Below are 13,366 nucleotides of genomic sequence, written 5' to 3'. Positions count from 1 at the left end.
GAGCCAACCGTGGATGTCACACATGCAACACTGTCTGGGTATCTGGGAAGTGTGCTCCTGCAATTACTGTTTATCACCACAGGTGCCGCCAAAGAGAACGAAACTGAGATCTTCGAGATTACAACTTTAAATGCAGGGGGGGGAAATGTTTGAATCACTGCTTTGCAACACAAAAGAAAAAATAAGGCACTGTTCCTTTTCCAGCTGCAAGTAGCAACGTTATTTAAAGTTTTTTGCCTGCGTGTTTGTTATCTTTTTTTACTGTATTGTTTCTTTTGGCCAGTGATGTTCATATGTCACATTTACAGGCTCATTCACAGCTGTGTGGTTAGTAACATCCATTAGTATCCATGCAGGTCACTGGGGACATTTTAACCTTACATTTTACTGATTGCACAGCCGCGGCTCCACCACCCAACGATCTCCTAAGTGTCTAGTAGGCTGATTTGCTTTCCCAACTTGCTATATCAGGAAAAGCACAGAGCCGTTGTCGGCAGGATTCGAACCTGCGCGGGGAGACCCCAATGGATTTCTAGTCCATCGCCTTAACCACTCGGCCACGACAACTCATGAGAAACCTGATCTGACTCTGTGGTTTTCTGCTGAGGCTGTTGCTTCATGTTGCTCTGTCACTGTCAAACTGAAAAGTCTTCTAAAATGTAGATTACACACATTTTTACATGAAAAGTATTGACTTCTCTGCGTCCTGTGTGTGTTTTTGCTTATCTGTCACAGCTGGAGTCGGCAGGCAGAACACTAAAGGTCAAAGAGGCAAGGCTAGAGGATTCTGGGAAGTACACCTGCCTGGCCACAAATGCAGCTGGTGAAGCCCAGCAGCACATACGGCTCAGTGTCCATGGTAACTCACACATAACACTCTCTCTGCATGTGTCTGTGCCTTGTCTCACTCATCTCCTGGTTTCTGTCATATATGTAATTCACTCTACTGTGTTGAGGGATTGGGTGGAGACAGGAGGAAATAATGTGATAAATTATTGTTCTTGCGTGTCCATCAGAGCCTCCCAGTATCCCCAACTCTGGAGAGATCATCAACCAGACCATCCTGTCGGGCTTCCCCACTGAGCTGGAGTGCAAGGCCACAGGCAGCCCATTACCTGGTGAGACGGCTCACAAACCCCCTCCTCCGTCCTGCTGTGCTCACTCACAGGCTCCAGGGCGTCGTTTTCTCAGACTGCTGTTGAGTTTGAGTTGGCTGCACTGCTTCTTTTCTTTATCTTAACCCATCAATGGAAAAGCGGAAAATTGATCTCAGATGACTCCCTGCAGGCGGCTTCAGTCTCTCCCTCACTGCCTCTCTTTCCAAGTTCAGCGCAGATAAGCGGTCACATTCCACTTCAATTCAATACTCTTTTAACTTGGGATGTTTCTTTATTTCACAGCAGGTGTTTCATTCCAACAATCTGATAAACGTTAAAATTGGTTGCATGTGAAAACATTTTATAAGGCTTTTATGTTGAGCTCCATTGTCCAAAGCAAAAACATAGAGATCTGGTTCTATGAGCTCTCTTGCTTTCGTATGTCTTTACATCTTTCAACAATTAACACTCTTACTCTGCGCTCACAAATATCACAATCACAAATATGGAGAAAGTAAATTCTATTTTTAGAACTCAAATTTAAAATATGACAAAATTCACGTCCCTGATCACTGATCTCTGTGTTAAATTTCCTCGAGGTCTTTAAGGTCACAAAGAAAGGGTTAAAACAAAACACTGTAGCAGCTTTAGGTTTCTTTGTAACGTATCTGGTGTACACAAGGTCTGAGATTTGATCCAACTCAAAACTTTGTTAATTCAAGTACAAATTGGCCGATAATAAGCCCATCATAGTATTATAGAACTTATTACAGTGTGTGATATAGTACATTGGTATTGGTTTATATGTTGTTTGACATGCAGCTATAATATAACTTTTATTTAAGTTAAGTTAAGATAAGATAAGATAATCCTTTATTGATCCCAAGTGGGGAAATTCAGGTGTTGCTGCAGCACAAAGACAAATAGCAAGTAAGTAAAAACAGTATTAAAATACGAATAGATAAAATAATATAGAGGTAAATACAGCTGTTATACAAGTAGGAGTAAGTGACAAGATAAAGTGACAGTTATGGTTTAAAGTGACGTGTATGGGTAACAGCAGGATGAGATAATACAGTATGGTATGAGGTTTAAGGTATACGATATAAGGTGCAGTATAAAAGTGGCAATTAAATACAGTATGGTATATAACAGTATGCAAATAATGTAGTATGACACGACATATTAAGTCAAAAGTAAAAATGTAATATAAAAGTAAACTTGCAATTATATTGTATAATAGTATAATATAGTATTATATAATATACTATAATATAATATGTAATATAATATAATATTTTTACACCCTGCAAAGCAGGAAAGAAGCCATAAAACATTTATGTGTTTCCTGCTCTCTAACTGCTCTCCAACAATCTTATTCTTTTGATTTATTATCCTTTCTGATGTATTTGATGTTATTCCCTTTGTGTTCCTTTGCTTTATGTTAACCATTTGGATTACCTTTCTTCGTTCAGCTATCACTTGGTACAAAGATGGCCGACCGCTGACAAGTGCAGCTGGTGTGACGATGCTGAAGCGCGGCCAGGTGCTGGAGATTGAACGAGCCCAGCTGTCTGATGCTGGCATGTACAGATGTGTTGCGGTCAACCTGGCTGGAGTTGCTGAGATATCTCACAGCCTGCAGGTGTTCGGTGGGTGACTTTCTCAATTAAAAAGTCTAGCCTTATTAAAACATTTCTAAAGCCTTATTCAAATCACATGAGAAGACATCATAACAGTGAGTCTCTGTAATCCGGCGATGACTTTGTGAAACAGGGTTCCACTGTGACACCTATATGCCATACATTTGTGCTATTATTCTTGACACTTTCAACATTTTTTCATCTTGCAGTGCCTCCGGTCATCTCCAGTCGAGGTGGTACAGTAACAGTTGTGGTGAACGAAGCTGCCAGGCTGGAGTGTGAGGCCACCGGTGTTCCTCTACCCAGCCTCACGTGGCTCAAAGATGGCAGCCCCGTGGCAAGTGTGTCACATGGCATACAGGTGTGTACGCTTTTTGTGTCAGAGAGACATGGTAACAATTTTGTGGCCTTTTTTATGGCTGCCTTTGTGTGCACGATCTAGTCTCTTAACTGTCTCTGTCTCCCTCTCAGGTTTTGTCTGGTGGCAGAGTGCTGTCTCTGAACAGTGCCCTGGTTAGTGATACAGGCAGGTACACCTGTGTGGCTGTCAATGCTGGAGGAGAACAACAAAGAGAGTATGACCTGAGAGTTTATGGTGAGTAAATAACCATTGTCAATAGTTGAATAACATACTTTCACTATATACATTTATACAACAGTTAGTTTCGTCCAAGTAATCTGATTGGACGAGAAGCTTTCCATGAGTGCTGATATAGACAACAACATCACCCCGCCTCAACCAGGTGTTATACCAATACTGTTAGTTAACATTACAGCAGGCAGTGTATGTGTACATTAATCAAGCTGGAACCTCTGAATCACACAGCAGACTCTTATTTCACTGATAAATAAATGTACATGATAAAAACAGCTGATCTGTGGTGACCTGTAGACACCGAGTGCAGGAGAATGTTTGGGTTGCTTGGCAACAAAAGTCCAGTTTCAGTTAAGTTGGTGGAGCAAAAAATAATCTGTTGTCGATTATTACTTTTTGCTACTATTTGTCACTTGTATAACTTGTGTAAACTGTCATCTGTGATCAAATCACAGCTGTGATGACATCATCATTGATTATTTCTACATAGTTATTTTTAATGCCTGAAACTGCTGGCGGGGGGGTAGGTGTCAGACGAAGCGATTAACTGCACGCTGCCTTTGTTTACATTTTCCAGGGCAAAGATTTAAAGTGAGTGAAGCATATAACTGTTAAAGAAAGCAGGGTGAGATTTATTGTTAAAAACCACCACTTAAGCATGAACAGGGCAAAATCAGCAAAGAGAGGTGTGGCTTTGTCCACAGGGGGCGCCAAAATCAACACAAATCAAAAGGTCCTCACAAGCTTTAAAACTAGTTGTCATTAACAATACTCAATCTTTTAGCTGTTAAAATCCAAATCCAACATTTTTAGGATAAATTGCAGCTGTAGTAGGGTTCAGTTCTATAGTTTAATTCCTTTTATTTACTTTTGGATCACATATTGAACCTTTTATCAGCCAACAATAACACAACTTTTATCATAACCATTACTTGACTTAAAAAATGCTGAGCTATGTTGCAAACAAAACCAGGCCATGGATGGGAAGTGTTTTTTTTCAAATATTGAGATTCTTGGGAATGAGGATAAATTTGAGCGTTAAAGTTGTTTAGTAGATTTATCAGGCTAGCTGTCGACAGAACGGTTCAATTCTCTTCTGAAGGACACATGCTTCCTGTCCACGACTCTAATGTCTTTTCCTTCTTCCCCTCTTGTTTTACTGGATAAAGTTTTGGCCGACTGAACCGTGTCTCTCAACAGAGCCCCAGATTCAGCTTTAAACGTAGATTGTAATATTGTATCAATATTCGAAACAGGCCTTGAGCAAAACATGTGCACGTAGAGTAACTTTAGCATTCCAATAAACCTTGTCAGTTTCCCACACAGGGCTGAGCTTGATGGCAGATCAGTTGTTAAACAAGTCGATTAAAGCTAATGTCACTGAGGAAATAAGAGACAAGTCGTTTACATACAGAGGTTTGTAAAACGATGTGCTTGTGTGTCTGTTTGAACATATGCATGCATAACACAAACATCCACGTGACGTTCGTTTCCTCTGAGAGATCAAAAAGAACTTGTCAGGAGAAATAAAGGCAGATTTGTTGCAGTAATTGCTACCATTCTACGGCAGCTTCCTGTGTCTGAACTGAGGGCTTGTTTCTGTCCTTCCCTAATTACTTGAGCTCTGTCTGTCCAATATGCGTAATGCAGGGGAATGCAGGGGTCAGCAGTTATTTTCTAGACCGGTCCAGATACGTCAAAAAGTTGTGTCTGTCTCCTGGACAACAGACTCTCAGATGAACAAAAGAGCCACTTTTGGAAGATGTTATATTTTAGGAGTCAACTCTTCCCCATCTACCGTTTTATGATCATTAAAAAGTCACAGGGGAACAAAAATCTTTCCTGCTGTTGTTATTATGCTTCTCAGTGCATGTTTGCAATTTCCATGGAGATTAGGTTTCATGAAGCTCTTGGAAATGAAGGCCCTCTGATTGTTTGTTACCACAAACAAATGTTGGACTGGTTTAATGGTGCTGTCATAACCTAAGATCGACTTAAAGAGCACCAGATGCCTAATTTGATAGAGCCTGTCTGGGGAGGCTATTATTCAGTTTTCTTATGAGGAGAATATGAAGGGTTAACAGCATTTTGAGTAGCTTTGCAGGCTAGCTTTAAGACAAATTCAGGTATGTGTCTCATTTTGTAAACATATGTGATTATATATAGAGAAACCATTCCAGTAGCTTGCCTCCATGTCTGCCACAGTGCCACCAAACATCAAGGGCGAGGAGGTGAACGCCACAGTGATGCTCGGCCGTCCGGTGGAGCTGCACTGCCAGAGCGATGCGATACCTCCACCGACCCTCACCTGGCGCAAAGATGGCCGTCCACTCTTCAGGAAGCCTGGCATGACTGTCTCTGCAGATGGAAGTGTGCTCAAGGTACAGAGTTAGAGAGTATGTGAGTGTTCACAAGTGGAATTCCCACTTTGTTGTAGGTGTTAGAAGTTTCTGTGATTCCTTCTAATCAAGCCATACCGTACTTTCACTATTAACCTCTTAAAAGTTTTTTAAAAGTGTTTTTTTTTTACCTTATCTAATGATTTGTCTTTGAATCTAGGTTGATAGTGCCCAGGTGCAGGATTCAGGCAGGTATTCCTGTGAAGCCACTAATGTTGCTGGCAAAACAGAGAAGAACTACAATCTCAACGTCTGGGGTGAGTTTATATTAATTTTTGGCCCTATTTGTTAGTTATTCTTTTTCTTTAAATACGATTTGTTGGGCTGCTGGTTTAGCTCAGTTGGTAGAGCAGACACCCCATGTACAGAGGCTACAGTCCTGGTCTGGTCGAGTCCCGGTCTGCCCGGTCATTTGGTGCATGTCAGTGAGTGGGCCCCCACTCTTTCCTCCCCAAACTTCCTGTCTCTCTTCAGCTATCCTATCCAACAAAGGCTAAAGGCAGAATAAATATGCTTTGGTTTGCTAAGTAAGTTGTGTAGACCTCTGACAAAGCTAAATCCATTTTCTTTAAAAGGCTATAGGTACCTTGTTACCATAGTTACCTGTGTTTGACCTCACTTGAAGCCAGTTCTTTTGTGATTGCAGCATGATTGTGTTCTTAGATTGATTTAAAGTGTTTATAATAAAGAATAACAAACATTCTTATAAACGCTCTCTCTGTTTTATTTTGCTCTTATTTTACTTGCAGATTTCACATAAGTGTTTTTGCTGTTAGATGATGCTTAACTCACATTTTCACCTCAGTGAAACACACCAGCATGTAGCTTGAATGAGATGTGAGCGCCCCCTTTTGGTGTCCTGTCATTATTGCAGTTGCTCCCAGCATCCGTGGCTCCGGGGAGGTCTCTCCTCTGACTGTGATTGAAGGCAGTCTCATCACTCTGGTGTGTGAGTCCAGCGGCATACCGCCCCCCAGCCTTACCTGGAGGAAGGATGGTAAGTACAGGTGTAGGTAGAAATAGTAACATGCTATATGAACTCTTTATGATGCAATGAACGATTTTAGCTTTTACACATCACGCTTAACATGCGCTTTGTGTCTGTCCCAGGCTCTGAGCTCAAGTCAGATCAGAGGCTTAGGGTTTTGTCAGGAGGTCGCCAGCTGCAGATCTCCAGCGCTGAGAGGACAGATACAGGCTCCTACACCTGCACCGCCTCCAGTGCAGCCGGGACTACTTCCAAGGAGTACAGCCTGCAGGTTTATGGTGTGTGTGTGCCACAATATCTATGACTTTTAGAGATGGTTATATATCTTCGCAGCATATTGTTAAAAGCCAAACTGTATGAAATAATGTACCTTTAAAAGTATATACCTATGAACATATGAATATGTGCACAAACTCACTTGCTTTTCTCACTTCAGTCCGCCCTTCCATCAGACGCAGCGAGGGCGAATCTGATGACATTGCTGTGACAAAAGGAGGTGACGTGACCCTACAGTGTGCTGCGGAGGGCGTGCCACGACCCGCCATCACATGGCTGAAAGATGGGCGGCCTATCGCAGGCCAGCATGGTGTCAAAGTCCTGAACGAGGGGCGGCTGTTGCAGCTCAAAGACGCTAAGGTGTCAGACACAGGACGCTATACCTGCATTGCTGTGAATGTGGCAGGGCAGGCTGACAGCAAGCATGACATCAGTGTGCATGGTATGAATTCTTTTTTTATTTTTTTTATTTTAGGCTTTTTTGTTGAGAGATAGAATCAATCACAAGGTCTTAAATGTTCTTTCTTCTCCTTGCTGTTGTTCAGTCCCACCGAGTATAATAGGTCAGGTGACCTTTCCAGAAAATGTGAGTGTTGTGGTGAAGAACCCGGTCGCTCTGAGCTGCGAGGCTTCAGGCATTCCTCTCCCTGCCATCACCTGGATGAAGGATGGTCGTCCAATCAAAGCTTCCAGCTCAGTGCGAGTGCTTTCAGGTGAGTTCCTGTGTGACTCATTTTATGAGTAAGGTGTTTTTGTGTGGGTCATCTACACAGGTCTATAAACTCTTTCTTGGTCGTGAAGGAAAGCAAGCCAACAAGGATTTAAATGATAGTCCAGATCTTCAAAGGAGTAATTTGAGCTATTTTGCTTCCAAGCTGGGTTTAAAAGGCCAAGCATTTGCAATATATCACCAGTAATTAGATGTAATAGGCTCATTTCAACTGGGGCCAAACTCAACTGACAGAGATTTGTGAAAGAAGACAAACAGGAGCAATTGATTTAAATTATATTTTTAAACATTTAACAAGACTTATTGGGTGCTTGCAAATTAAGCCATAGTCTGTACATGAATTGCTGGTGCAAATAAACCTATCCCGCTCTGTGAACCTACATTTTGCACATGAACTTTGCATAATGGGAATTATTAGGAAACAAAATAAAGCTAAATGTTTGGGGAGAAAACGTTGACTTAGATGGACTCTCACAAAAGTGTCTGATGTGGGCAGAGGGGGAGGCTCGTGTTTAGGTGTGTCAAATTCAGAATGATATACAGTTTTGAAGCCACTATTGTAGGTTAATTCAGTGCACTGTCTATTTTGTAACCTACACTAGTGGCTCAGTGGCAGAGTCGGTCGTCTTGCATCGGAAGGTTCGATCGCTGACTGCTACAGTCACATGTTGAACTGTCCTTGGGCAAGAACCTCAAATGTGTATAGATACTGATTGGAGGTTGGCACTTAGGCCTCTGCCATCAGTGTGTGAATATGTGTGTGTGCATGGATGAATGTGACATGTAGTGTAAAAGCGCTTTGAGTGGTCGCAAGACTACAAAAGCGATATATAAGTGCCGTTCATTTACCATTTGCGCTGCAGAATTCTCAGAGATTCTCATGAACGCTGTGAGGATAATATTGTTTTAAAGACAGAGATCATTTGTCTTCAATCACAGCAAACTGGCTTGTAAATGTTTGAACAGCTGTGAGCCTCCAAGTCTAAATTCTGTCTGTTAATTGATCCCAGTGTTTAAAGAGGGGGGGCTTCATCTTAATAAGCTTGAAATGTTGTTGTACTCCTCCTTGGGAAAAAGTGCAGCTTTACACTGACGAGACTTTGAAAACATTCCATGATGAAAATAAATGATTGATAATAATCAGCCTGTTTATTCTCCAGGGGGGCGGAGCCTGCGTCTAATGCATGCTGCTGTAGAGGATGCTGGGAGGTACACCTGTATTGTTTCTAACATCGCTGGAGAGGAGAGGAAGAACTTTGACCTCGACATCCTCGGTAAAGATTTTATAAACATCATCAAGTATTTGTCAGATGGCTTTATGTTGAAGGAAAATGTCTTCTTCAACTTTACAGTATAGATTTAAAATACTATTTAAACATTTGTTGAGTTAACATTTCATTGGTTATTTCTGTACTTAACTTAGAAATGTTTTAATGAATTGGGAGACCATGAGAACCGTCTAATAAATATTCATTTTGACAGTTCCTCCAAGCATTGTGGACGGAGGAACAGTGTTGGACACTAAAGTCAAGGAGAAACACAACATTACTCTCTCCTGTGAAGCATCAGGTAAAAAATACATCTCTGACTCAAACGCAGCCCTGTCCATTTATTTCCACTTTGTTAACGTCAACTTATTTTGTCCAGGAAACCCGTTACCAGAGATAAAATGGCTGAAGGATGGACAGCTGTTGGTGCCTGACAGACGCCACCAAGTTTTGTCTCATGGTCGTTTCCTCCAGATCTCTGCGGCCCAAGTGTCCGACACTGGCAGGTACAGCTGCCAGGCATCTAACAGTGCAGGGGACCGCAGACGGCACTTCAACCTCAATGTCCTAGGTACAAACACAACTCCTCTTAATCCATTTGTGATCATTTCTAGAATCAATTTACTATTTTTGAGGAATTTAAATCATATTCTGTTGTAGGTTTGATCACTTTGCACTTACGTTGTTCTGTCCTCCAGTTTCTCCCACCATTGCTGGATCAGGTCCTGACGGCTCTGCAGACGAGGTGACAGTAACTCTGAGCAGCCCCACCTCTCTGGTGTGTGAAGTCCAGTCCTACCCTCCTGCTCTCATCACCTGGCTCAAGGACGGCACGCCGTTTGAGTCCAGTCGCAACGTCCGTGTCCTTCCAGGTTTGGGATCATATTTATATAACAATAGAGTACAACTTATAGAATACAGTTATGTGCTAAATCTTCATTTATTAATCATGACACGTGCTTTCACAGGTGGGAGAACCCTGCAGATTCTCAATGCTAAAGAAGAGGATGCTGGGAGATACACCTGTGTGGCCACTAATGAGGCTGGAGAGACACTGAAGCACTATGAGGTCAAGGTTTATGGTGAGATTTCTTTGAGAGCATGCTTCAAGAAAAGCAGTGTACAATTCCAGCATAGCCTATTTAAGTACATATAACTATAAATTGCTGATTGACATAACTTGTGAACATACTGTACAACCTCTTAATTATTTTCTCAAACTCCAGTTCCCCCTCAGATCAATAAGAATGATATCCCAGGGGAAGGACTGGCCCCCAAAGAGGTCAAGATCAAGGTGAACAGCACACTGACCCTGGAGTGTGCAGCTCAGGCTTTTCCTACCCCTGCACTGCAGTGGTACAAGGACGGACAGGTACAAATCTGATTTGATTCCATTAAAGTTTATGGAAGAAAAAGACAAATATATATTTAAAATGATTCATGCCTTTTTCCTGCACAGATCCTGCGGGCAGATGATCATGTCTCCATAACAGCCAACGGGCGTATTGTTCAGATCAAGCACGCTCAGGTGTCAGACACTGGCCGCTACACCTGCGTAGCCACCAATATAGCTGGAGAGGATGAGAAGGACTTTGATGTAAATATACAAGGTGAACTGGGTTGACTGATGCCGATGTGTTAACAGACACTATTTGTGCATTTCATGGGCTAAAAGATTAAAATTTTCCTGCTGTTTTTGTTCTATTACTAGTGCTGCACTTTGGAAAATGGTTGATAATTACAAAAATAAATTGTGTTTTGAATAATACCAACAATTCTAATGTAATCTTTTTACACAAATGCAGAGCCATTGCCTCAATTATTGTTTCAACCACAACTCAAAAGTGTTGATGCTTAAAGAAGGGCTTAAACATTTCTCACCTTTCTCTTTCCCCCTATTCAGTTCCACCTAATTTCAACAGGCCAGGTGGAGTCGGTGATACCACGTCTTCCCCAGGCTTTGCAGGGGATGTTCGAGATGTGATACTTAACAATCCCATCTCTCTGTACTGTGAGACCAATGCTGTCCCCCCTCCTACACTCACCTGGTACAAGGATGGACAACTGCTGGCCTCCAATGACAAAGTTCTGATCTTGCCAGGTAAGACAGACCCCAAAAAATGAACAAAAACGCAGGAGCAAGACAGAGAATGAGTTAATACTAATACGTTTTATTTCAGGTGGGCGAGTGTTACAGATTCCCAGATCCCAGGCTGAAGACTCAGGGAGGTACACATGTGTGGCTGTCAACGAAGCAGGAGAGGACTCCATTCAGTATGATGTTAGAGTTTTATGTGAGTTAAAGCACTTTTCCTTGAGGTATCATTTAGTTTAATAGAGCTGGTGTAAAGTATTTTTACATAGAACAGATTCTCATTGTGTCTTGTTTTCCTGCAAAAGTGCCCCCAGTCATACGAGGAACAGACAGCGATTTGCCTGATGAGGTCACAGTAGTGGTCAACAAAACTACACAACTGGAGTGTATTGTGGATGGAAACCCCGCCCCCAAGATCACCTGGTTTAAGGACAGCCAGCCAGTCAGCTCTGACGGGCCACATCGGATCCTGTCCAATGGGCGAACACTTCAGGTAAGAACTGGGAGACAAAGTCGTTCTCAGCATGTCTCATTCCATAGCCCATGTTTAGCATTGAAAACAACTGATTTAGATGCAAGTTAACGTGGCGTTTGTAGAAGAGAGATTGATCAAAGATGACGCCAAGATTACGGATATGTGTGGAAGCGGGAACAGTGGAGCCATCAGTGCAGAGGGATAAGTTGGGGCAGGATGTCATGGCCGAAGTTCGCTTGCATCCAGGTTTTTATGTCCATGCAGCAGTTTGTGATGGTGGAGTGAGTGGCAGCAGTGATGGATTTGGTGGAGCTGGGTGTCATCGGCATAACAATGAAATTGGAGGCCATGGTGGCATATGATGCGACCAAGGGGAAGCATGTAGAGGAAGAGGAGGAGGGGACCAAGCACTGAACCTTGGGGGACGCCTTGAGAGAGTGGGGCTGTGTTTGGAGTTGGATTTATTGATGCTGATAAACTGGTGGCAGTTGGATTCAAACCCTATACACTGAATATCCAGAACAAAGAAAACATTTGTACAATGTGATGTAAAATTTATGAAGCTTATTGTTTAAATTAGATCAGGTCCATCCATTATAATGCACAAGGAATCTTGCAAAGTCCAGATAAATCAGACACATATTTACATTGGGATTATTTGTCCCATTTAAAGAAATCACTTTAAAATAATATCCTTCATAATATCCATTTCCAGCAGTTCTTACTAATCTTATATTTCTCCATTTTTTTTGACAAACAGGTGATGACTGCTCAGGTATCTGACACTGGCCGCTATGTGTGCGTGGCTGACAATGTTGCTGGAAGTGCAGACAAATCCTTCAACCTTAATGTTCATGGTGAGTCACAAAGTTATAGTTAATTATAGCTTGATATCACTAGGTATATACTGAAGGGCTGTAGGAGCGCATTAGCAAATTAAAAATGCATAAAAAGATGGATAACTGGAGAAATGTTGTTTGCTTTACTGAATATTTCTATTCTTTCTGCTTTCAGTGCCTCCAACCATCGTCGGCCTGAATCCTGAGACTGTGACTGTGGTGGTGAACAACTTTGTGTCTCTTTCTTGTGAGGCCACTGGATTCCCTCCTCCCACCTTGAGCTGGCTAAATGAGAAAGGCCCCATTCAGGCTAATACCAATGCACTCATCATGCCAGGTACTGGGCACTTTTAGAATTATCTACCAGGTCATATTTAATAGAAGTAACACCAGGCAGTGGGATCATTGCTGTTGATTTTAAATGTGTCTCTGCGTCCATATGTTCCCTTCAGGTGGTCGTACGCTGCAGATTCTGAAAGCAAAAGTATCTGATGGAGGAAAGTACAGCTGTGTGGCCATGAACGCAGCAGGAGAGGCTTACAAACACATCTACCTCACTGTTTTCGGTCAGTCCACATCCACACGGTGTGAACCTTTCACTGAGCGCAACTTTAAATTCTTGAACTGAAAGTAAAGGTTTTCCTCTTCTCACTGTCTTCCAGTTCCTCCCAGTATCCGGGACAGTAGTGGAGACTCTCCTGTGGTGGTGAATGTGCTTGTTGGGAAATCAGTAACTCTGGAGTGTGAGTCCAACGCTGTGCCTCCTCCCACAATGACCTGGTACAAGAACGGCAGGGTGGTGACAGAATCAGCCAACCTGCAAATCCTGGCAGGGGGACAGATGCTTCAGATCAAAGGCTCAGAGGTAAGAGATGAATGGATGCAACATTGTCAGGTCTTGTTTTAGCACCATCCTTCAATGTTCACACGTCAAATCAAACACTGTGTGTGATGTTTTTTC

At 42.3% G+C, this 13,366-nt stretch overlaps 1 protein-coding gene and 1 non-coding gene across 2 annotated transcripts in view; one reads left to right on the top strand and one right to left on the bottom strand.

Annotated features, from left to right (window-relative positions):
- hmcn1 (hemicentin 1) overlaps positions 1-13,366 on the top strand; it is an 87,380-nt gene that overhangs the window by 56,245 nt on the left and 17,769 nt on the right. Inside the window, exons 36-60 of the mRNA XM_069679597.1 lie at positions 736-859; positions 1,017-1,118; positions 2,573-2,749; positions 2,950-3,101; positions 3,212-3,335; positions 5,541-5,716; positions 5,895-5,991; positions 6,609-6,731; positions 6,845-7,000; positions 7,159-7,440; positions 7,544-7,711; positions 8,889-9,002; positions 9,211-9,297; positions 9,376-9,567; positions 9,695-9,868; positions 9,965-10,078; positions 10,223-10,368; positions 10,456-10,606; positions 10,900-11,097; positions 11,177-11,290; positions 11,397-11,584; positions 12,327-12,423; positions 12,581-12,742; positions 12,858-12,971; positions 13,068-13,270. Coding sequence (XP_069535698.1) covers positions 736-859; positions 1,017-1,118; positions 2,573-2,749; positions 2,950-3,101; positions 3,212-3,335; positions 5,541-5,716; positions 5,895-5,991; positions 6,609-6,731; positions 6,845-7,000; positions 7,159-7,440; positions 7,544-7,711; positions 8,889-9,002; positions 9,211-9,297; positions 9,376-9,567; positions 9,695-9,868; positions 9,965-10,078; positions 10,223-10,368; positions 10,456-10,606; positions 10,900-11,097; positions 11,177-11,290; positions 11,397-11,584; positions 12,327-12,423; positions 12,581-12,742; positions 12,858-12,971; positions 13,068-13,270 — 3,735 coding nt within the window. The remainder of the gene's footprint in view (positions 1-735; positions 860-1,016; positions 1,119-2,572; positions 2,750-2,949; positions 3,102-3,211; positions 3,336-5,540; positions 5,717-5,894; positions 5,992-6,608; positions 6,732-6,844; positions 7,001-7,158; positions 7,441-7,543; positions 7,712-8,888; positions 9,003-9,210; positions 9,298-9,375; positions 9,568-9,694; positions 9,869-9,964; positions 10,079-10,222; positions 10,369-10,455; positions 10,607-10,899; positions 11,098-11,176; positions 11,291-11,396; positions 11,585-12,326; positions 12,424-12,580; positions 12,743-12,857; positions 12,972-13,067; positions 13,271-13,366) is intronic.
- Positions 486-567, bottom strand: trnas-aga (transfer RNA serine (anticodon AGA)). The gene has a single exon. It is a non-coding gene; the product is annotated as a tRNA-Ser (tRNA).

The sequence above is a fragment of the Semicossyphus pulcher genome, unplaced genomic scaffold, assembly GCF_022749685.1.
Source record: "Semicossyphus pulcher isolate SPU_LCO1_2020_fin unplaced genomic scaffold, fSemPul1.0.p SCAF_4, whole genome shotgun sequence".
Classification (NCBI taxonomy): Eukaryota; Metazoa; Chordata; class Actinopteri; order Labriformes; family Labridae; genus Semicossyphus; species Semicossyphus pulcher.
Note: the sequence above shows the minus strand (reverse complement) of the source record. Positions and strands in the feature narration are given on the sequence as shown.